Genomic DNA, 23,014 nt, shown 5'->3' on the forward strand with positions numbered 1-23,014 from the left:
AGCTATCAGTAATTTAAAAAATACTTACTGACTTTTATCAGGATCTCTATCGCTCTAGAGATTCCATATCTGATGGAATGGGGGTAGAGGTGGAGAATGAGGCTACCCAGCTCCAGGAGCTAGAAGTAGATATTACACTGATGAGAAACTATATTCCAAGATATTGGCTCTGAGAATGTCCAAGGTAATTGGGACCCTAGTGAGCCCTTGGCAGCACTGCTTCAGAAGTACCACGGATCATGTTCGAAGGGTTATTTCTCTATTTGATATTACTGCAGCCACAGGGACACAGATGTCTTTGATATTGTTGGATGAGCAAAAAGCATTCGATCAAGTAGAGTGGGCATATCTGTGACAAAATGTAAGATCTAAGGGATTCGGTACAAGAATAATAACTGCCATTCAGGCGATGTATGTTGAGGCACATGATAAAATTCAGCTAATGGGGAAGCAGTCTGGCAGGATTAAGATCTTTTGGAGGACGAGGCAGGGGTGCCCATGTTCCCCTATCTTATTTTCCCTCTATGTAGGCCCTTTGATTAGATCCATGTTGGCGGATTGTGCAATTAAACCAATAGTGAGCCTGGGCTATCACACAAAAGTACTAGCCTACGCAGATGACATCGCTGTTGTTACCCCAGACCCGCAGAGTGCTATAGACAAGATTGAAAAGCTCGCAATAGAATTTGGCAAACAATCAGGCTATAGCCTTAACACCGACAAGACACAATTCGTATGTACTAGAAATACGCAATTCCAGGATCCATGGAGGATAGGTGCAGCTACATATTTAGAGATAGCCATTACAGCAGAGGTCGGCTCGACGTGGGAAATAAATTAGGCTCCTCTCTTTAAAAAAAAAAAAGAGGTGGGCCTCAAGCGTCTGGATAATCTACACCTATCTATTATTGGCAGAGCAAATGTCATTAAAATTACGATGTTCCCTAAGATGTTTTATCTATGTCGGTGCATACCCATAGAACCAGAAAATTCAATATTTAAAAAGGCAGAGGGAATGTTTTCTCAATTTCATATGGGGCTATAAGAAAATTAGAAGATCATTAAAATCTATGACCTTACCGCAACACCGGGAGGGCTGGCAATTCCTAATATTTTTTATTACTTCTGGGCGGTAACGCTGCAACACATGAGTATATTATTTAGGCCTCAAAGTTGGGACTCAGTTGGGGTAGTGGAGGGGGACAAAAAGACCCCGCCATCTATCTATGAGCTAGCAGTTGGTACACTTGCTCCAGGGCTGGTGTTAAGGCAGCTGGAAGGCAGCTATTATAAGAAAATACGTTTTAAGATTATAAGAGCTGCCTGGAACATATGGCGAAAGATTAGTAAAAACATGGAAATACCCAGAATTCAAAGATATACATGGCTGTGGCGCTCATCGGCGTTCCCGGGCCCCTTTTATGATAATACAAGTAAAACATGGGCAAAGGCAAAAATAAAACAGATTGGAGGCATTGCAGACCCGAATGGGGTCGCTTCATTTGAGGAACTCCAGATACGATATGGGCTAGATTCGAGCACTATTTTTAAATATATACAAGCGAGGGAGAGGATAAACAAGCTGGTCTTGCAACTTACTAACCTGGCTCGAATTCCATTATTAGAACTTTTAACAAAAGAACAGATTTGTGTTAAGGATGTGTACACAATATTGTTGGAGGCCACCCCGGATGACATCTGCAAAGTAGAAAGTGCATGGGCAGTTAAACTGGACAACCGGATATAGATATTTGTAGGTCATTAGAGCTCCCAAAGAAAATCCTTTTAAGTGCAAATCTCAAAGCCCAAACTATAAAACAGTGTTCAGACTCTATTTTACCCCAGCTAAACTTTGGGCGTGGGTAAAATAGGGATAATAATAAATGCCCAAGGTTGGATCAGGGACCATGTGATATAATTCATATGTTTGCGGATTGTGGTAAATTGTTAGGCCTGAAGGAGGGTATTGAACAGTTTTTATGTTAAAATCTGGGGCGGGCAGTATCTTTAGCATCAACCATGTTGATATTGGGATTTGATGAAAGATTACAGCTAGATCCTCCTCAAGGGTACTTATGCTTTATGGCGTCAGCTGTCTATCGCATTCTGATTGCTACTAATTGGAAGGATGTAGATCCACCAACATATCAGGCATGGTATGCTAGACTGTATCATATGTTTAATCTAGAGAGAGCACTGTACAAATGTAAAGGTTGGAGGGGGAGGGCAAGAGGCCGACAGGTATGGGGTTTATTGATGGAAGAGTAGGGGGAAGGGAAGGAGAATGTATGGATATTTAGTATGTTTTTGTCTGCCTTTAATATATGCCCTTACTGTCTGACTCTCCCCATTGGGGTTTTTTACCTCTTTGTTTTTCTCTTTCTCTTTTTTGTGTTTTGTTGCTCTCACTTTCCGTTTCTCTGTGGAAAATACAGTTTGATTTCTTTTTGTTGGCTTGGAATATGTAAACTACTGGTATGACGCATATAAATAATTTGTAACTATTGCTTCCTGGAAATAAAAATGAAAAATAAAAATAAAAATAAAAAAAGGATGCTGCAGCCACAGACACGAGTCTGACCTTCTGCTGCTGGACGAAACTCCGGCAGGGGAGGCCAGGACAATAGGTTTCCTGTCACAGGGAGGTGTAACTACCTCCCAGACAGGCTCTGGTGTATTGGGGCCGGGTGGGTGCATTCATAGAATGCTTTTCAGACAGTGCCGGGGGCACACTTGGTGTTCCTGTGCATACCTCAGTTCAAACAGGATGCAGGAGCACTCAGCACCTGCTCTGGCGTGAAACTGGGCAAAGGGAAAGGGGTGTAACCACTCCCACCCTGGGTCCTCCCATAGGTGGGACCCCAGAGTAAGTCCAACCCCTAAACTTAGTATAAGTATAGGAACCTAGTCCTTAAGACTTTAGATTACCCTGGACTAAACTCTGTAACATATATCCTGGAACTTCGACATTCTATTTCGACTGGAAGATGGAAGGATCTCCCTTGGGGTCAAGGAGTGACACCCCTGTTCAAACAGGCACCAACAAAGCATCTTGCCGCTCTGCATTTCCAAGGCTCCTTCCAGATCCCGAAGGATTTGCGACACAAGACATGGACTTCCAGACAACTCAGAGGCCAACATGAGATCACAGCAAACCTGAGACCTGCAGCGCTCACGGGAGACGCGGGACCAGAACTCCTGGACACCATGCACATTTGCTAGTGCGCCCATTTCCTGAGCTTTCCCAAATTAGTGCATTGGGCTACTTGTAGCTCTAGCCCCAAGCATTCTTTGCACTTAATATTGTGGGCCAACACTTCACGAGTGTTCCGTGGGCCCACTTCCAGCATTTCTGCATAAGGCTCCTTCGTGATTCCTGGTCTGTCGACTGGTGGGTCACCTCAAAAGTAACTCTTTTGTTTTTTGAGCTTTCATGGTTGTTCCAGACATACTCTGACTCCCCTCCAAAGGGTGAATCCCTCAGACCTTGCTGGTCTCCTCCGAAGCCAATCTTTGCCTTCTGCGTGGGTTGCTGTTGCAAAGGCTTTTTGGTCCAATCTGGGTAGTGACACTGCAGCACTCAACATCCTTTGTGGGACAGCTCGATTCCAGCTCCTGCTTGTCATCGACACCGCTTGGTCCTCGTGACTGAAGAGTCAAGCTTCACCTTCTTCACTTGAAATCACCCGACATCAGTGAGCATCTGCTCATCGCCATCTCCGATCCATCCTTGGATCCATCCGGACACTTTCCTCTTGGTCGCCTGCACCACTTTTCCGCAGCTCGCCATAGAAAACGACGACGAAACCTGACACAAAAAGACACTTATGCACCCGGCTTCCCTGGGTGAGGTAACTCAATGTAACTCGGTAACTCGGTAACTTCGGTGCTCCCGTGGGTATTGACTCTAGAACTGCCTAGTTCTAAAGGGGTTTGCTCCAAGTCCACTTCGGAGTGTCCCTAATCTTTAAAATTCTAACAGCGATTTACTCCATAGAAGTCAATTGTGATTCACGGCTGTGTTTAGACACTGCACGCGTCCCCCATGGGTCTCCTGTGTCACTTCCTTGGGTGGTTCCTGGTTGCCCCAGCGGTTCTACAGGCTCTAGACCTTTTCTCTATGTCTATCGTGGTTCTTATACCACTTTCTTAGTATATGGTTTGTGACACCCCTGGGGCTAATCATATATTGTGCTAATTTACTGTGTGCTAAATAAGTTTACTGTGTGTACTTTTACCTCTAGCCTCATAAAGAAACTAGAGGGATGGGTTTAGAATAAATATATATATTTTATATATATACCTGGTGTGGTTCTCCTTTCATTTGGTCATTCATGAGATTATAGACTCGTAAAACAAGCTGCTTTACATTCCTCCAAGACTTAACCTGAAGGCTGCTCTCCACAGCTACCACTAGGATAGCTTTCAATAAAGGTTGTCTTTGACCTACCATCAATAAGGGTCGATTAGACTGCTGCAAGGTGCCCACTAGCACATCATTGGCGAGGCCAACTTCTCACAGCCCTAAACAGTAGTAATGTATTACACACGGTATAAGATAGTCTACATTTAGTAAAAGATAAGGTGATACAAAATATGCAAGAATATGTGGTTAAGTGCTTAAAGTGTTTTAAAATGTTATATTTTTAGTAAGAAGCAATCAAACTGCACCTAGTAGAAACCTTTTTATAGGTCTCCATTTAAAGGATTAATTCCAGTGATTACAGCCTCTTTTCACCTCTAAAAGAGAATGACTATTTGTCAGTTATATGGAAGTATAATGAGCCATTTGACAGAATAAATGAGCAGCCCTATCACTTGTCAATTTGCACCGCGAGACCGCTCTTACTGGAGTTCACCATCATCTGATGCATTCTGGTCCACCAAATAACTTCTGTTGCCCCATAAAACCAGGTTATATAAGTGTGTGAGCTGCATCTCTTTTATTAAAAAAAAAGCACTGGCAGAGCCATAGGTTTCGCCTATGCGAAATCTACTGGCTTTGTCAATGTGTGTGTGTGATTTTTCTACATGTTAAACAACAGTGAGCTGCTCTGCAACATGGGTTAAAGTAAAAAACAAAAAAACAATATGATGCGGCCAATGCTGGCCATGTCATAGTGTTTTTTATTGTTTCCTTTAAGCCATAATGCTCAGCAGATCAACAGCTGTTCAACATGTAAAATAAACTTAAAAAATAAAACGTTGACAAAGCCAATAGATTTTGCATAGGTAACAAATATTGGCTTTGCCAGTGCTTGTTAGAAGAGGTGTTTAGTTTGTTTGCTGATTGTGACTCGTGGTTCCAGAGGCACTTTAGAGTTTTGTCTTGGATAAGGAGGTAAATATTTTATTGTTTTTGAAAAGAGGTGAAAATTGTGTTAATTAATCTCTCCTGCATGTACTCCATTGATGCTGAAAGGGTGAACTTAATGACATCCTGCACCGTAACACTCCTTACGCCTGCTTGAAGCAGGCGTAAGGTTTTGACGCAGTGGTGTCCTAGAAGTGACGCAGTGAAATCTTGTAAATTTCACTGCGTCACTTCTACAAGGCCTTCCTGCGTGGGAACGCCCCCTCTGCATACATTATACCCGAGCAAAGTGACGCATTTCCCTAGATGTGTCATGTTGAAAATAGGCCTAGGGAAAGTGATGAATATATGTAGAGATTGTGGTTTCAGGGAAGGTGATGAGAAGTTTAGAAATTATTTTTGAAGAGCTGCTGCATCAAACGAGGGAATTGTGTCCAAAGCTGATACAATATGAAGAGAAAAACTGTTCCGGGGTAGACTCAGAGGGGCCTCATTTATGATAAGTGATACATCGATGCGTGAAAGCAGCGATGCGTCACTTCTCAGTGTGCCCTTTTTTGCGACAGGCCTGATGCGTCATATTTAATGTAGGACGCATCATGTCACAAGGAGTTACAGATACGTCAGTATTTCTGACGTATCTGTATGGCGCAAAGTGACACATTGCTGGATTGTGTCACAAAAGTGAAGCAACTCCAGCAATGCGTCCTTTAACATGGGGCAAGCCACATGTGAAAGGGCCTGCATCAGTCTTACGCCAGCTGTGAGGCAGGCGTAAGAAATTGACACATTTGCGTCCTAGAAGTCTGGTAGATTTCACTACGTCACTTCCATGACCCTTTCTTGCGTCATACGTCCCCCCTGCATACATTATACCTGGTGCAGGTGTAATGTCAGGGGCGCAACTAGGTCTTAATTTCGGGGGGGGCTAACATGGCAGATGAAGGGGCGTGGCTAATGTAAATCAATGGGGCGGAACTAAAATGGCAGATAATCAGGATCGGTTAATGCTCAGGTCAAGCTGAGAAAAAAATGTGGTGAATTCTGCATTTGAAACTGGACAACAATTAAAGCACACATTTTTGTTAGTTTGATGCATTGCCCCCCAAAACCCATACTCACCCTGAATCTTAAAATTACCCCTGGCACACCAAAACCCATACCCACGCTGAACCCTAAAATTAACCCCCTCACACCCTAAAACCCATACCCGCCCTGAAATCTATAATTACCCCTGGCACCCCAAAACCCATACCCATCCTATCCCTAAAATTATCCCTCCCCGGCACCCCAAAACCCATACCCACCCCACACCCTAAAATTACCCCCTGGCACCCCAAAACCCAATACCACCATGAACCCTAAAATCACCCCCCTGGAGCCCCAAAACCCATACCCGCCCTGAACCTTAAATTACCCCTGACACCCCAGAAACCATACCCATGCTGAACCATAAATTCCCCCTTGCCCCCCAAAATCCAAACCCACCCTGAACCTTAAAATTACCCCAGGCACCCCAAAATCCATACCCATGCTGAACCATAAATTCCCATCTGGCACCCCATAACCCATACCCACCATGAACCCTAAAATAGCCCCCTGACATCCCAAACCCACACCTGCCCTAAACCCTAAAATTACCCCTGGCACTATAAAACACATACCCATGCTGAACCCTAAAATTAACCCCATGGCACCTCAAAACCCACACCCACACCCACCCTGAACCTTAAAATTACCCCTGGCACCCCAAACCCCATACCAATGCTGAACCTTAAATGCCCCCGGCAACCCATAACCCACACCCTCCCTGAACAATAAATTCCCCACTGGCACCCCATAACCCATACCCACCCTGAACCCTAAAATTGCCACCTGACACCCCAAAACCCACACCTGCCCTGAACCCTAAAATTACCCCTGGCACACCAAAACACATACCCACGCTGAACCCTAAAATGTCCCCTGGCACCCCATAACTCATACCCACCCTGAACCCTAAAGTAACCCCCTGACATCCCAAAACCCACACCTGCTCTAAACCCTAAAATTACCCCTGGCACTATAAAACACATACCCACGCTGAACCCTAAAATTAATCCCATGACACTCCAAAACCCACACCCACCCTGTACCTTAAAATTACCCCTGGCACCCCAAACCGCATACCCATGCTGAACCATAAATTCCCCCCCCGGCACCCCATAACCCATACCCACCCTGAATCATAAATTCCCCGCTGGCACCCCATACCCACCCTGAACCCTAAAATTGCCCCCTGACACCCCAAAACCCACACCTGCCCTGAACCCTAAAATGACCCCTTGCACACCAAAACACATACCCACGCTGAACCCTAAAATGTCCCCTGGCACCCCATACCCACCCTGAACCCTAAAATAGCCCCCTGACATCCCAAAACTCACACCTGCCCTAAACCCTAAAATTACCCCTGGCACCCCAAAACCCATACCCATGCTGAACCATAAATTCCCCCCGGCACCCCATAACCCATACCCACCCTGAACCATAAATTCCCCCCTGCCACCCCATAACCCATACCCACCCTGAACCCTAAAATTGCCCCCTGACACCCCAAAACCCACACCTGCCCTGAACCCTAAAATTACCCCTGGCACACCAAAACACATACCCACGCTGAACCCTAAAATGTCCCCTGGCACCCCATACCCACCCTGAACCCTAAAATAGCCCCCTGACATCCCAAAACCCACAGCTGCCCTAAACCCTAAAATTACCCCTGACACCCCAAAACCCATACCCATGCTGAACTATAAATTCCCCCCGGCACCCCATAACCCATACCCACCCTGAACCATAAATTCCCCCCTGGCACCCCATAACCCATACCCACCCTGAACCCTAAAATTGCCCCCTGACACCCCAAAACCCACACCTGCCCTGAACCCTAAAATTACCCCTGGCACACCAAAACACATACCCACGCTGAACCCTAAAATGTCCCCTGGCACCCCAAACCCCACACCTGCCCTGAACCCTAAAATTACCCCTGGCACACCAAAACACATACCCACGCTGAACCCTAAAATGTCCCCTGGAACCCCAAAACCCACACCTGCCCTGAACCCTAAAATTACCCCTGGCACACCAAAACACATACCCACGCTGAACCCTAAAATGTCCCCTGGCACCCCAAAACCCATACCTACCCTGAACCCTAAAATTACCCCTGGAACCCCAAAACCCATACCCGCTCAGAACCCTAAAATTACCCCCTTGCACCCCAATCCGTAACCCACCCGTGACCCACCCTGAACCATAAAATTACTCACTGGCACCATAAAACCCACACCCACCCTGAACTCTAAAATTACCCACTAGCACCCCAAAAAAAATGAACACTACAAACTTACACTACATTTGCATATTTAGAGGGGACTGTCGTCTTAGACGTTTCTATGTATGTAAGTCAAGAACAACATTCACAGTAACCTAGATATGCAGGCAGTAGGTAATGCTGTGCTGAAAAATGCATTAAAGTTACTGGAACTTACACTTACACAAAAAACTGCTGCCTGCTCTTCTGATACTATACTGTGGAGTCTGGCTGATCAGCAGCACTGTGTCCTGGCATCCAGCCCCTCCCGAAGGTCTCACTGTGTAGATCAATGTGGGTCAAATGCACAGACAGCAGGGGGAAAGGGATGGCCAGTGCAGGTGAAGCTTTTCCTTTGTAAAATAATTCCTGCTGGCGTCATAGCCCAGGGTTTGCTGTCTGTGCACTTGTATGGAATACACATCTATACAAGTGCACAGACAGCACCCCATGGGCTAAGATGCCAGCAGGAATTCCTTTACAAAGGAAAAGCATCACCTTAACTGGCCATGCCTTCCCCCTGCTGTGCACATCTTCACACCCCATGCTCACAACCCATCAAGTGCTTAGGTGAAATCCCTGCCTTCAGGCAAGGATTTCACCTCTGCGCCACTCCAAAAGGAAACACAAGAGGTGGGGGCAGGGTGGTCGGTTCACTCGCTGAAACTGCTCAGAGGCTCGCTGTCTGGCTCGGGCTGCTGGGCCTCTCGGAAAGCATTTAAACAATCACCTTCTGGATCGGATGTGCAGCCTTCCTGCACCATTTCAGTGCGTGTGATCTTAGCCCGGGCAGAGGAGGCGACGGGGGGGGCTGAAGCCCGGTGAGCCCAATGGGTGTTGCGCGCCTGTGTAATGTGGTGCAGGGGTTTACAAAGTGATTCATCTACTATGGTGCAACAAGGCACAATTTTTACGTCGCTGGTGCGTCACAAAAGGTGATGCAGGGCCTTATAAATAAGGCCCAGATAAGTGCAAATAGGGGGTCAAATGCCAGTCAGCACTTTTTTCCAGGCTAATGAGGCAGGCCATGCAATGCAGTTCACTGGAGCTGTCACAAGTATCTCATTTGTTTAAGTATCTCATAGAGCCTGTAAAAGTGAGTGGCTTTCAGCACACCTGAATAAAGCCAGAATAACACTGCCGGTTGAAGCCGGTGCGCAGAGGTCACCGGCCCATGCGTGAAGACACGAACACGCCGTTCCATGCTGCGCCTGTGAGAGGACAAGCTGACCCCTCCCCGAGAGATCCTCATCCTTACCTGTTATTTGTCATCTGTGAGTGCATGTTCATTTTCCCAAAATACAGCAGTTCCAGAATGTTTACAGCATAGTGATCCACTGAAGTTTTCCTTTTTCCGTACAATGATCTGGTTCCGAGCCATTGTAGAACCGCTTCTAGTATTTTCCATTTGGCTGGCGCTGAGGCGTCCGGGGGGGCGAACCGTAACTGCGCGCCGAGCGTAGCAAGGGATGCTTCCACTTTACTCACAGCCTGTGTGCGGAAATGAGGCAATGATCAGACAACCCACGCCTGCTTGTTGCATGAAGAAGAAGTACAATACTTCTGCGGTGTCTTACCTCGGGCACATCCCGGGAGTGCAGAGGTTTGTACCCCATCGTTGGGTATGAGGATTTCTTCATTCTGAAATCACCCTCATTCTGAAGGCGTTCCAGCTCCTCAATCATCCCAAAGGAAATTGCAAGTCCATCGAAGAGCATCTGCTGCGAGGCTGAAATGAGGAGCAAGAGTAAATTAATAGAAATAACACTGAAATTATACTACTAACCACACTTCCATTATCAGTATCAGTTATTATCAGTAATTTTAATTACAATAGGCACAACTTCACTCAAATCACCAGCCAGGCATGCCATGGATCATGCGGACTCGTATGCGAGCCTGTACCACACTGCCCACACCCTAAAAAGGCCTCACATATGGGTTTTTGAAGGACCAACCGTTCTTCTTGTTATTAAGTCCATTTGGTATTCTTTCCCAACCCCCAGGGGCTGTGGGCATATTCATAGCTGCCAAGATTAATATATAAAATAATAGAATGCAGCTTATAAATGTGCTTCTGTCTATATATATGTGGCAAGTTTGTGGGCTAAAGTAAGTATAAACACATAAATGTGCTTTAAAATGTTAGGTAACAACTAATGGGATTACCTTAGTAAAGGGGGAGGGAAACAGAATAGGTTTTATTTCTTTAACCCGTTAACCAGTGGCGGTAATTCCGCCGCGGTGCGGGCGTTTTCGTGCGCGGGTGGGGTGCCATCGGCCAATGGCAGACGGCAGCACTGGGGAGGTAGTTTTTAAACTCTTTAGAATAATAGGCCGCACGGGCCCTACATATGGCTCTATGATAGCTTTTAACTTTAGTGAGGTATGCAGTCTTTTTCCCAGCTTCATAAGTTTTCCGCCAGTCCCGTTCCGCTTGTTTACAAGCTTTTTTTAGCGGTAGCAAGGCACTATCATACCATGGACTTGGTTCTAAGGAGCGACATTTGCTCCAAATGGCGGGGATCAAAGCATCTAGAGCCCGGCCAATCCAAGCACAAAAAAGATCATAGCCAGATTCCACCTCATTGAGGGGACCAAGCGGATTTTCAACAAGAAGGCGGTGGAAATCTTCAAGCTTTAGTTTTTTCCAAGGACGTTTAAGGACGGCTCTATCTAATGGTTTAAAAGGAAGGTCACCAATCGTAAGATACAATTTCACTAAAAAGTGGTCGGACCAGGCAACTGGGCTTGGCTGTGGAACCTTGGCACCCAGCAAATTCGAAAATATGGGGTCCAATATATCGCCACCCACATGTGTAGGGTGAGTGACCAGCTGACTTAACTGTAGTGCCTCTAGATCTGCAATAGTGCTGCCAATTGATGGAGTAAGGTGGCGATCAAAATGGAGATTAAGATCTCCAAGGATACTAAAATTGGCAGAACCCATTGCGAGGGAGCTAGCCATTTCAGGAAGAGCTTTCCTGAAGGCATTATCATTGCCAGGCGGACGATAAATCAACAGTCCGGAGAAGGTGAAATGGTGGCTGTCCGTGACAGTAAAGTGTGCACTCTCGCAGCCATCCAGGTTCAATACTTTCCAGTTACAAGGATAACAAGACTTGACTACCATGGCAATGCCCCCACCCCTAGAATTACGATTATGGGTATAGATGGAATACCCCTGCGGAAGTGCCAGATTCACTACTGCTGTAGCCTCCTCCTGTAGCCACGTTTCAGTCATGAGGAGAAGGTCTGGGACCTCCTCCATAATGATATCATGAATCGCAGAGTGATTTTTGACCATCGACCTCACATTAAGATGCAAGATAATAAGTTCTCGGGGGGTCACAGGCCCTATATGTGGTGAATCAGCGGTGGTGAGCTCAATAAGAGCAGAAATAGGGGTTGGGTTCTTAAGAGAGAAGTTGCCGCATGAGCAACTGAAAGGACCACACAGCGGGTCACAAGGCCCGAAGGCACAGCATGGGGACAGCTGTCTAAAAATCAGCAACTCCTCCCTGGAATACAAACCTCCTATGATCTGAGGGGCAGAGTCCCTGGCGCCTGGCGCTTCCTTAGCGCTGACGGGCGCAGACGGGCATGACTCTGGCTCGACTCCGGTGCGAATACGGCGCGCCCGCTGCGCGTAACCTCTGCGCGTTTCCATGGCAGTTTTAAGTAGAGGTCCGTGAGTATGCCTGGAACACTAGAGCGCTAACCAAAATGGCGCCCGTCAAATGTCCCAGCCTACCCCCAAAATGGCTGCAGAATCGCCGTGTGGAGCACCTAGAGACCCGCTCAAACAGCGGTGAAGATACCGATTATAGTGCAGGTAAGCGCTAATGGGCCAGATTAAAATCAGGGGATAAGAACGAAAATATTAAATTATAGAGTGAACAAAAGGGAATATTTTTAAAACAGAGCGCTCGCTTCCTCGAGTAAATCACTAAAGCGCAGAAAATGCCAAGTGCCTAGTGTGCAGCGTAGTAAAGCGATTACCTTATCCAAGGCTGACTCACCTCTAATGACCGTCTTAAGTAGAGGTCCGTGAGTTATCTGTGTTTGTTTCAGTAATAGTTCCCGAATACCCTCTGAGGCCTGGTAAAAGATGGCTCCAGTTTGAGGCCAGGTAACTGAAGTGAAAGACGCATGCGCCGATCTGGCGAGATGCTGCGGCTGAAATGAACGGCCTACGCTCGTACTGAACAGTTCAAGGATAGAGAAGTCATGATGCATTGTGTGCTTGTCAACAAACTGAAAGTCCGGGTTTCAACCGTGGGAATGGAAGCGACTATATCAATTTATGGACATGGATGAGCTAATTTCTTACAAGAGACAAAAGACTTTTATGCTTCCAATGGTATCACAGAAGTTAAAGTTCCTATCTGCAGATTTCTTGCGTTTGCACTTTTTGAGGAGCCAATCAGAGTGTGGATTTTACCTGACATGAGATAAATTGTTAAATTTTAGTTAGTTAGAAAGGGTATAAAGGAACAGGTTTCGATGACAGAAAAACCCTCTTTTCTGATTTCATCTTGGTATCCTGAAATGCTGTCGGACTGCTGACTGAATCCTGTCACGTAAGAGACTTTGAAATAATTCTTTTTTGAGAATTAGGACTTAGCCTGATTGAGAGTGGAGTGTAGATGAGTGGGTTTAGATAGGGAATTAGGAGGAAATGTGTTCTTGGAACTATTATGTCTTTCACTAAAAATCCACTGTCCTTTGAAATTAATAAATGTTATATTTCTTTGAACTTTAAAATTAAACGTTTTTCTTACTCTAGATTGAATCAAATTCAATAAATGAGCCTAATAAAGTAAAGCCAAATTGCGTCAAGACAAGGATAATTCTGATAAATAAAATTGGTTATAAGAAGAATTAAGCTGGTCTTATTCATCCAAGCCTAATTTTTACTAGCGAATATCTGTCCCTATAGTCATAGTGGTGTGCCTGAAATATTTGTTTTGAACAATAAACCAAGGTAAGAGAATAAACTGCAGATGTATATAATATAAATAGTTTGTTCAATTTTAGATACTCCGCAAGGATCCAGCTGCTCTTTCTCGAATCTCATCAATCCATGAAATAGACTGAAAGTGTGTAAGTGGAATCAATGATATGGGCCCGATTGATGAATATATGTAGAGATTGTGGTTTCAGGGAAGGTGATGAGAAGTTTAGAAAATATTTTTGAAGAGCTGCTGCACCAGACGAGGGAATTGTGTAAACAACTGAAAATGCACCCATTTGAGTATAGCTGCTAATGTTTCAGATTGATTAGGTGTGACATTTTCATAGATTAAGTGCATTTAAGAGGGTCAGGCTGTAGGAGAGTACGATCTGCTTCCCCAATTTTTGCTGGTGTTTCACTGTTTTTTGACTTTAGTCTGGCTTGGGCCCTGCTATCCAGGACCCCAGCTTAGCTGCTTTCTCTCTAAATTGATGGCATGTACTTTAGGTACACTCAAGATTGGTTACTGGGTTACCCTTGTGAGTCCCTAGTACATGGTACCTTAGGTACTAAGGGCATACGTATCCCAGAGGCCTACCAGGGTCTGAAGCATGTATTTTGCCACCCCTGGGATGCCATGCAAAATGGAACCACAGGTCTGCTACTGCAGCCTGAGTAAAGTGGTGCATGCACCCCTAACTAAGATAAGGTTACCTATATCTAACTTATATCACTGATACATATATATATAAGTCACTCCTATGGCAGGCCTTATCAATCCTGAAGACAGGGTGCTTGGTTTCATGTGAGAGGGTGCCGAAGCATGAGCTGAGCCCCTCTGCAGCTTTCGGAATCTATTCTCTGAGGCTGTTCCGTGCTGCAGCCAGACCATATACCCTTAAGTGCATTATAACCTTGCAGTTAATGACAACTTTGCAATGGCTGCATGGAACCATGTTGTGTTTGGTTTCAAACACTTTGGAATGCTACCCCCCCCGACAGTTCTGGTGGCGGGGATAGAATTCCACCTTTCTACAGGGAGAGACATGTACACACTGGTCTACCTGGTAATAGTTTAAACGAGCCCTGGCATCACAAAATGAATGGATGCTGCAGCCACAGACAGGAGTCTGGCCTCCCCTGCTGACCGAAACTCTGGCAAGGGAGGCCTGGACAATACGTTTCGTGTCACAGGAAGGTGTAACCACCTCCCACACAGGCTTTAGTATATTGGGTAACCCTGGGCGTAATTCACGAACTTCGCACTACGAGAGCTACGCATAGCACTACGCGGACTGCGTAGTACCCTGTTCGCACTGTGCAAGATGCCGTTTTCAATGATTGCACAGTGCGGACAAGCATCCGGGACTGTGCAATCATTGAAAACGGCAACTTGCACAGTGCGAGCTGTAGTTTTCTGCCGCTCGAGTAGATTTTTACTTGAGCAACAGCTTTCTCAACGCGGACTGGTAGTTTCTCATCGCGAGCGGTCGCGAGCATACGCGACCACTCGCAATGAGAAACCTGACCTCCACGCATTGAGAATCTCGCCGGGAGGGTTATTTTCCACGTTCGCAATCGGCAACTTGATCGCAAACGTGGAAAAAGTCTCGCCCGGATGTCATTTTGCTTGCTCGCGGTCGCCAACTTGACGTTGAGGACCGCGAGCAAGCAAAAAATGACGGCTGCACTATGCTACACTACTTTACGCGTGTTCTCACTGTGCTATGTGCAGTTCGCATAGTGCGAAGTAGCACAAATTTCGCAAACTACGCGAGCGTAGCGTAGCGTAGTGCTTTGCCCAGGGTTAGTAGTGAGGCTGGGTGGGTGCACTCCATGAGTGCTTTGAAAGTCTGCACTAGTGTCCCTGTGCATTGCTCAGTTCAAAATGGTTGCAGGGGCTACCAGCCCCTGCTCTGGTGCAAAACTGGACATAGGAAATGGGGGTAGCCACCCCTCTTTCCAGACCCTCCCATAGGTGGGTCCCCAGAGTATGTCCAACCCCTTTCTTTAGTATAAGTAGGGAACCCTGGCAACAGGACTTTAGATTACACCTGGATGAAACTCTGAAGCTGAATTCTGGAACTTTGATCCTCTACTAAAGACTAGAGGACAGAAGAATCTCCCTTGGGGTCAAGGAGTGACTCCCCTGCTTGGCAGCCACCATCAAAGTATTTGCCAATCTGCATCTCTGAAGCTCCTGTCGGACTCCGAAGTATTTGCAGCCCAGGAAGAGGATTTCCAGACTTCTCGAAAGCCGACTCAAGACCCCAGGAAAGCTGAGACCCGCAGCCCTCACGAGTGACGTGGATCCAGAACTCCTGAACACCATGCACATTTGCTAGTGCATTGACTTCTCGAAATCTCTTGAAATTCTGCTTTCAGCTACTTGTAGTCCAATCTCCAAGCACCATCTGCATCAAAGATAGTAGGCCTACACTCCATGAGTGGTCCGTGAGCCTGCTTCTTGCATTTCTGCTTGAGGCTCCTTCGCAATTCCATGTCCGTCAACTGGTCGGTCCCTGTGAAGGCAACTCTGATTTTCCTTGGGCTTCCCTGGTTGCTCCAGATGTGCCCTGACTCCCCACCACATGGTGAGTCCCTCAGACCTTGCTGATCTTCACCAAAGCATTTCTTTGATTCCGGCATGGGTTGCTGTTGCCAAGGCTTGTTGGGTTCAATCCGGGCACTGACACGCAGCACTCGACATGCTTTGTGGGACAGCTCATTTCCAGATCCTGGTTTTTATCGACGCCTCCTGGTCCTCGTGGCTGAAGACTCAAGCTTCACCTTCGTCACCTGAAATCACCCAACATCTGAGGGCATTTGACTATCGTGCCCCTGGTCACTGGCAAGTGACCCAGACTCTGTCCCCTCTGCTTTCAGGTTCTTCTCATCTTCGATCCAGGCTTGGATCACACCTGACACTTTCCTCTATGACAGCAGTAGCACTTTGCAGCAGATCGCCATTGGAAAAGACGGAACATCTGCGGTCTGTGTTTGATTCCGGTCAGACTGCGGCACTGGTATTACTTGACCTCAGTGCCGCGTTTGATATGGTTTCACACTCGATTCTGCTGCAACGTCTGGAACAGGCCGGGGTCTCTGGTACAGCACTGGACTGGTTTCGGTCATTTTTATCCGATCGCTCATTCAGGGTTGCAACCCCGCCCTTTGAGTCTAAATCCTATCCGCTCGAACAGGGAGTGCCTCAAGGGTCGGCACAGAGTCCCACATTGTTTAATCTGTATGTGCAGCCGCTGGCTGCGGTCGCAAAGCATTGGGACATGAATATGGTCTCCTATGCTGACGATACGCAGCTGGCGGTGACACTGAGTGGGAGGTCCGACCTTGAGGCCCCCAGGTTCCGGGACGGTCTCTTAGCAGTAGCTGGCTGGATGACAGCTAACTGTCTTCAGCTCAATGCTAAGAAGACGGAGGTCCTGATCGTGGGCAAACAGAGCAGCCTTTGGGGTGAAGTGGTGGCCTCCAGAGTTAGGTGTCACTCCAACTCCCGTTTCGGAGGTTAAAAACGTGGGTGTCTGGCTAGACTCTGCCCTCAGTTTCTGCAGCCACACAAAAAAAGTGGCAGCTACTTGTTTTGGGATCTTGCGAGGGCTTAGGCCCATCCTGAAATTTTTCAACGCCCCTACCAGGCAGCTGATTATGCAGGCTACTATCTTATCACAGCTTGACTACGCCAGCTCGCTCCTGTTAGGGTCCAACCAGGCGGAAGTCGCCCGGTTGCAGCGTGTTCAAAATACTGCTGCTAGAGCTCTGATAGGTCTACCGAGGTTTTGTTCCGCGAAAGAAACTATCCGGACACTACATTGGCTGCCCATGGTGCAACGGATTGATTTTAAGACCTCATGTCTGTCTATTAAGATTCTTAAATTGTCCTCCCCCCAGATCCTTGAGAACCTTCTTATTCCCTATGTTCCTTCTCGTTCTCTGAGGTCTTTGGGTCAAAACCTGGCTGTGGTCCCGACCCACGGTTCAAGCTCTGCCACGCCGGAGGACGATCCTTCCGTGTTTTAGCTGCTAAGTTATGGAACTCACTTCCATCCCAAATTCGTGCATTGGATGACTTGTTTGATTTCAGGAGGGCTATTAGAACCCATCTGTTTCCTTCTGCACTTTAGCATTCCGCTCTTCTGCTACCTGACTCTTTGATGTCTCTTGTGTTATGTCTTTTGCCTGTCTGAAGCGCCGGGAATCCCCTTTGCTGGGGCAACTGTGCGCTTTAAAAGTGCCGATAACATAACATAACATAACTGTTCATTAACCCTTTCCCTGCTGACGACGACGATTCCCGACACCAAAAGACACCTATGCACCCGGCTTCCCTGGGTGTAGTAACTTGAGTACTCCGGTGCTCCCGTGGGTGTTGACCCTAGAACCCCTTAAGTCTAAAGAGGTTTGCTCAAAGTCCTCTCCTAAGTGTCCTTTATCTTCAAATTTCCAACAGCGTCTTTCCCCATTGAATCTAACGGTGTCCCGTGGCTGTGTTCTCACACAGCACGCATCCTCCGTGGGCCCCCTGTGTCTCTACCTTGGGGGTTCCTGGTGGCCACAGCGATTCTACAGGCTCTAGGCCTTGTGTTTAGTCAAGTCATGGTTCTTATACCACTTTCTTAATGTATGGTTTGGTACGCCCCTAGGGTTCAATGTATATTGTGCTAATTTACTGTGTGCTTTTAGGAATTCCTTATGTACTTTTGCCTCTAACCTCATAAAGAGACTAGCGGGATGTGTTTAGAATAAATACATATATTTTATATATATATATATATTTTATATATATATATATATATATATAGATATATAGATATATATATATATATATATCTCTATATATATATATATATATATATATATATATATATTACCTACTGGCGATAGCCAGTAGGTATATATAGTTAGGATTTTTTCTCTATGGGATTTCTGAAAATTCTATGTCTAATAACTTTGGCGTTTGTGGACGGAATCGGCTGAAATTTTCAGGAAAATGGCACATTTTGTTTCTGAGCAGCTCCTAGAAATTTGGGGGGGTTTCGTCAAGGGGGGGCTGAGAAAAAAGGGGGGTCCCAAAACGCGTTTTTCCCATGTTAATTTCCATAGGGCGGTTGGCCTCACTTTTAGCTCGAACGGCTGAATGGATTTGCACAAAACTTGGCAAAATTGTAGGGACTGTTAGCCCGATGTGCCTTTGCTAGGTCTCAATATATGTGCTTCAGTGGATTTTGAGAAATTAACGTTTAAATCAAGATATATATCTGTAACAGCGCTCCGGGCAGCGATCCGGTTCGCGTACTTTTCGCTTATCGGAACTTTGCGATGCGAAGCTGATTGGCTCTCCGGTGTCTGTCAACATTCTAAACAGTCCGGTGCGGCCGCCATCTTGTCTCTCGGTAGGATCGAGAGACAAGAGGAGGCCAAAACAAAGGAGGAAATGAAGGAAAGGGGGCAATGTAGACTCCTTCTGACCCCCTAGGATTGATGAGGGGATATTATAGAGCGACGCTGGGCCCAAAAAAAAAAAAAAAAAAATCTGTTTTTTTCGCTGTAGAGACGCGTCTTGGTACGCGAACCGGGCAGCTAACCGGGAAGCTAACCGGCAGTGTAACGGGAGTCTGACGAGTAGCTGATTGGCTGTCAACATTGTAAACAGTTCGGAGCGGCCGCCATCTTGTCTCTCGGTAGAATCGAGAGACAAGAGGAGGCCAAAACAAAGGGGGAAATGAAGGAAAGGGGCAAGGTAGACCCCTTCTGACCCCCTAGGATTGATGAGGGGATATTATAGAGCCACGCTGGGCCCAAAAAAAAAAATTCCGATTTTTTCGCCGTAGAGACGCGTCTTGGTACGCGAACCGGGCAGCTAACCGGCAGTGTAACGGGAGTCTGAGGAGAAGCTGATTGGCTGTTATCATTGTAAACAGTCTGGAGAGGCCGCCATCTTGTCTCTCTGTGGGATCGAGAGACAAGAGGTGGAAAAAAAAAAGGTGTAAATGAATGAAAGGGGTAAGGCAGACCCCTCCTGAACCCCTAGGATTGATGGGAGTCCGACATATTGTGTTTTTTGAACGTTTGTGATATGTGCACGTGTGGATTTTGTCTAATTAAGGGTTAAAAAAAATATATATATCTTTAAGCGTGTTTTGGCGCGCTTACGTTTTGGGTTTGGTTTGCGCTGCAGAGACGATACGTCACGGTTATGCGATGCATCATGAGGCGTCTCACGGGCTACGTGATACGTCACTTAATAAAGAATATATTTTACAGCTATAGATATTAGCTTTTAAAAAACCAATGAAATTCACAAAAAAAACCATAGGTTATAGACCATATATAGTTAGGAATTTGCATTTACAAAACCTTGAAAATTCACTGAAAAAACCATAGGTTATAGACCATATATAGTTAGGGATTAGCATTTAAAAAACCTTATTTTATTTGCACAAAACCATTGAAATTCCATATATAGTTAGTTGCACTAACTATATATCGCGGACCCGCAATCCACTGCTAATGATGTCACATATTACATCATTCATGACATGGTCAGTGACATCACTGATGACATCACTGATGACATCTCAAATGACATCACTGATGACATCACTGATGACATCTCAAATGACATCACTGATGACATCACTGACATCTCATTTGACATTACTGATTACATCACTGATGATATCATTTATGTGATAATACATCTTCAGACTCTAATATAACCTTAGATACACTCAGTGTAAACAGGTACTCACAGACTGTCACACATCCATGGAGTTACTCACACACCTAGTCAGCCATGCAAAGAATCAATCACACCTCCATTTCCTCAACTATACAGTTATACACACCTTACTTATTCAAACATATACTAACACATATTTACTCTCTTATACAATCCTTGATACAAGTTCACAATGATTCATACAGCCACTCTCACATTCACTGGCTCTTATGTTCAGTTATTTATATATGTCAACTCTCACATGGAGTGTGTTTTACATATGTACTTACTTTGACATGTAGAACTGAGATATCCATTCACTCACCAATATACTCATGCACACAGTCAACTGTCCATACAGCTGTTTCTACATCCACTTTTGAAGCCATACACCTAGGGAATCAACTGCTCACACATCTATGCACAGAGTTATACACCTCCCAGCCACCCACACACATACTCAGTCTCCCATACAAATACTTGGGCAACCATTCAATAACCCATATAGTTACTGATATAGCTACTGATTTAAACATGCAGCAGTTTACAGAAGAACATAAATAATGATTGCCAAATTAAGACACTTTAATCACTAACCCATGCACTCAGTGAGACACATTTAATCATTCTCTCATACAGTCAGTCATGCACCTACTAAATCCTTCATCCAGACACTTATACATCCACTCATTCTTCAATATGTAAGACATATTTTAACTTTACAGAAACATACAGTCACTGGGTGTTGTCATCAGTGATGTCATCAGTGATGTCATTTGAGATGTCATCAGTGATGTCATCAGTGATGTCACTGACCATGTCATGAATGATGTAATATGTGACATCATTAGCAGTGGATTGCGGGTCCGCGATATATAGTTAGTGCAACTAACTATATATGGAATTTCAATGGTTTTGTGCAAATAAAATAAGGTTTTTTAAATGCTAATCCCTAACTATATATGGTCTATAACCTATGGTTTTTTCAGTGAATATATATATATATATATATATATATATATATATATATATATATATACCTGGTGTGGTTCTCCTTTCATTTGGTCATTCATGAGATTGTAGACTGGTAAAACAAGATACTTTACATTCCTCTAAGACTTAGCCTGAAGGCTGCTCTCCACAGCTACCACTAGGATAGCTTTCTATGAAGGTTGTCTTTGACCTACCATCAATAAGGGTCGTTTGGACTGGTGCAAGGTGCCCACTAGAATAGTGGACAGCATATGCCAGGCCATCTTCTCACATTGGTGACAGCGGTGGGATTCCAGCTTGCCATTGTTTTACCCGATAATCTCATGTGTTTGACTAACTGAAAACCACTAAAGGTACCAGAGGTACACATAATACAAGCTTAAATACAGTTCTACTGAACTTAGAGTTGTGTGAAGAGCTTAGCACACTCTTTCTACAACTCAAGAGAGTTTAATAGGCTACAACTAGAGAAGGTAGGTGCATACACCACACCTTACTAGTAATGTCTTCAAGGCCAGGAACCAGTGGGTCCCTGCCAGATGTCAGTATGTTACAGGCATCCAAGTATGACACAATCCCTTTCTTAGAGTTAAGGGCTCTGTGTACTATGAGGAAATTTGAAGACTGGCAAAAGTGCCACCACCCAACGCCTTATAGAGGTACTACTGTTGGATGATCCTAGCAAGGCTTTAGAGCCTGAGGGGTCAGGCAGTGGGGATGGGGCAGCAACAGAGGGAGAGCCCAGTGGTACAAACCACAAGAACTCAGACTCTGGTGCTGACCAGGAAGGTGACAATCACCTTGACCTGGACCAAGCAGCTCCTACTGGAGATGAGGAGGAAGGCAAAGGTGGCCCTATCTTTGTCCCCAGGAAGGGTTGGAGGTACACGTAGAAGGCCCAGATATCCTTCTGTTGAGTCTGACCATTCTGGTGTATCTATAGGGACCTCTGTCCCTTCTCATAGGAGGGAATCCTCCCAGGAGAAGAGAGAAAGGCAGCTCAAGTTTGAGGAAGCCCAGCTGAGGATAATAAGCCAGCAGTTAGCCTTAGAAAGGGAGTCCCAAGAGCTTGAAAGAGCTAGAAAAAAGATGAAACTACAGTCCCTTGGTGGCAGCAACTTCCCTAGTGGTAGAGAAAGATCTCATGACCGTAGGAATTTAAACAAGATTGTCCCTCCCTACCAGAGTGGGAATGACATCCACAAATGGATAACAGCACTGGAAAGGGCCTGCAAAGTTCAGAAGGTCCCCCAGGAGCAGTGGGCAGCAATCTTCTGGCTCTACTTTGCAGGCAAAGGTAGAGACAAGCTCCTCACTGGTACCTGGTAGATTCTGGTCTGATCTCTCCCCAAGAATTGGGAAAGAACGCAGACAAATGGGTCAGAACCAGGGTGAAGCAGAAGGTATAGAACCAGGGTGGCGACCAGAAGAAGCAAGATTCTGATAAGGGTGGGTAGAAGGGTAAAGACCAGAAGTCTTCACAAGGCCCCCAAATATCTTCAACTGGTGGGGAATCCCAATCTTCCAAGAAGAAAGGCCAAAAGAAACTGTAGTGTAAAGTCTGTAAACAAAACAGCCATTGGACTAGTGTTTGCACTAGGCCTAAAGACTCAACTCCAGCCACCATTGCCCCTAAGGCAACTGTTCCCCCTA

The 23,014-nt window shown here is 45.7% G+C and overlaps 1 protein-coding gene across 1 annotated transcript in view; it reads right to left on the reverse strand.

Annotated features, from left to right (window-relative positions):
• The window catches only part of LOC147736926 (uncharacterized), a 251,816-nt gene that overhangs the window by 20,788 nt on the left and 208,014 nt on the right, over window positions 1–23,014 (reverse strand). The window contains exons 6-7 of the mRNA XM_086966781.1: window positions 10,250–10,401; window positions 9,931–10,163 (exon numbers count right to left, since the gene is read on the reverse strand). Coding sequence (XP_086822907.1) covers window positions 9,931–10,163; window positions 10,250–10,401 — 385 coding nt within the window. The remainder of the gene's footprint in view (window positions 1–9,930; window positions 10,164–10,249; window positions 10,402–23,014) is intronic.

Source organism: Lissotriton vulgaris, chromosome 1_1, assembly GCF_964263255.1.
Source record: "Lissotriton vulgaris chromosome 1_1, aLisVul1.2, whole genome shotgun sequence".
Lineage (NCBI taxonomy): Eukaryota > Metazoa > Chordata > Amphibia > Caudata > Salamandridae > Lissotriton > Lissotriton vulgaris.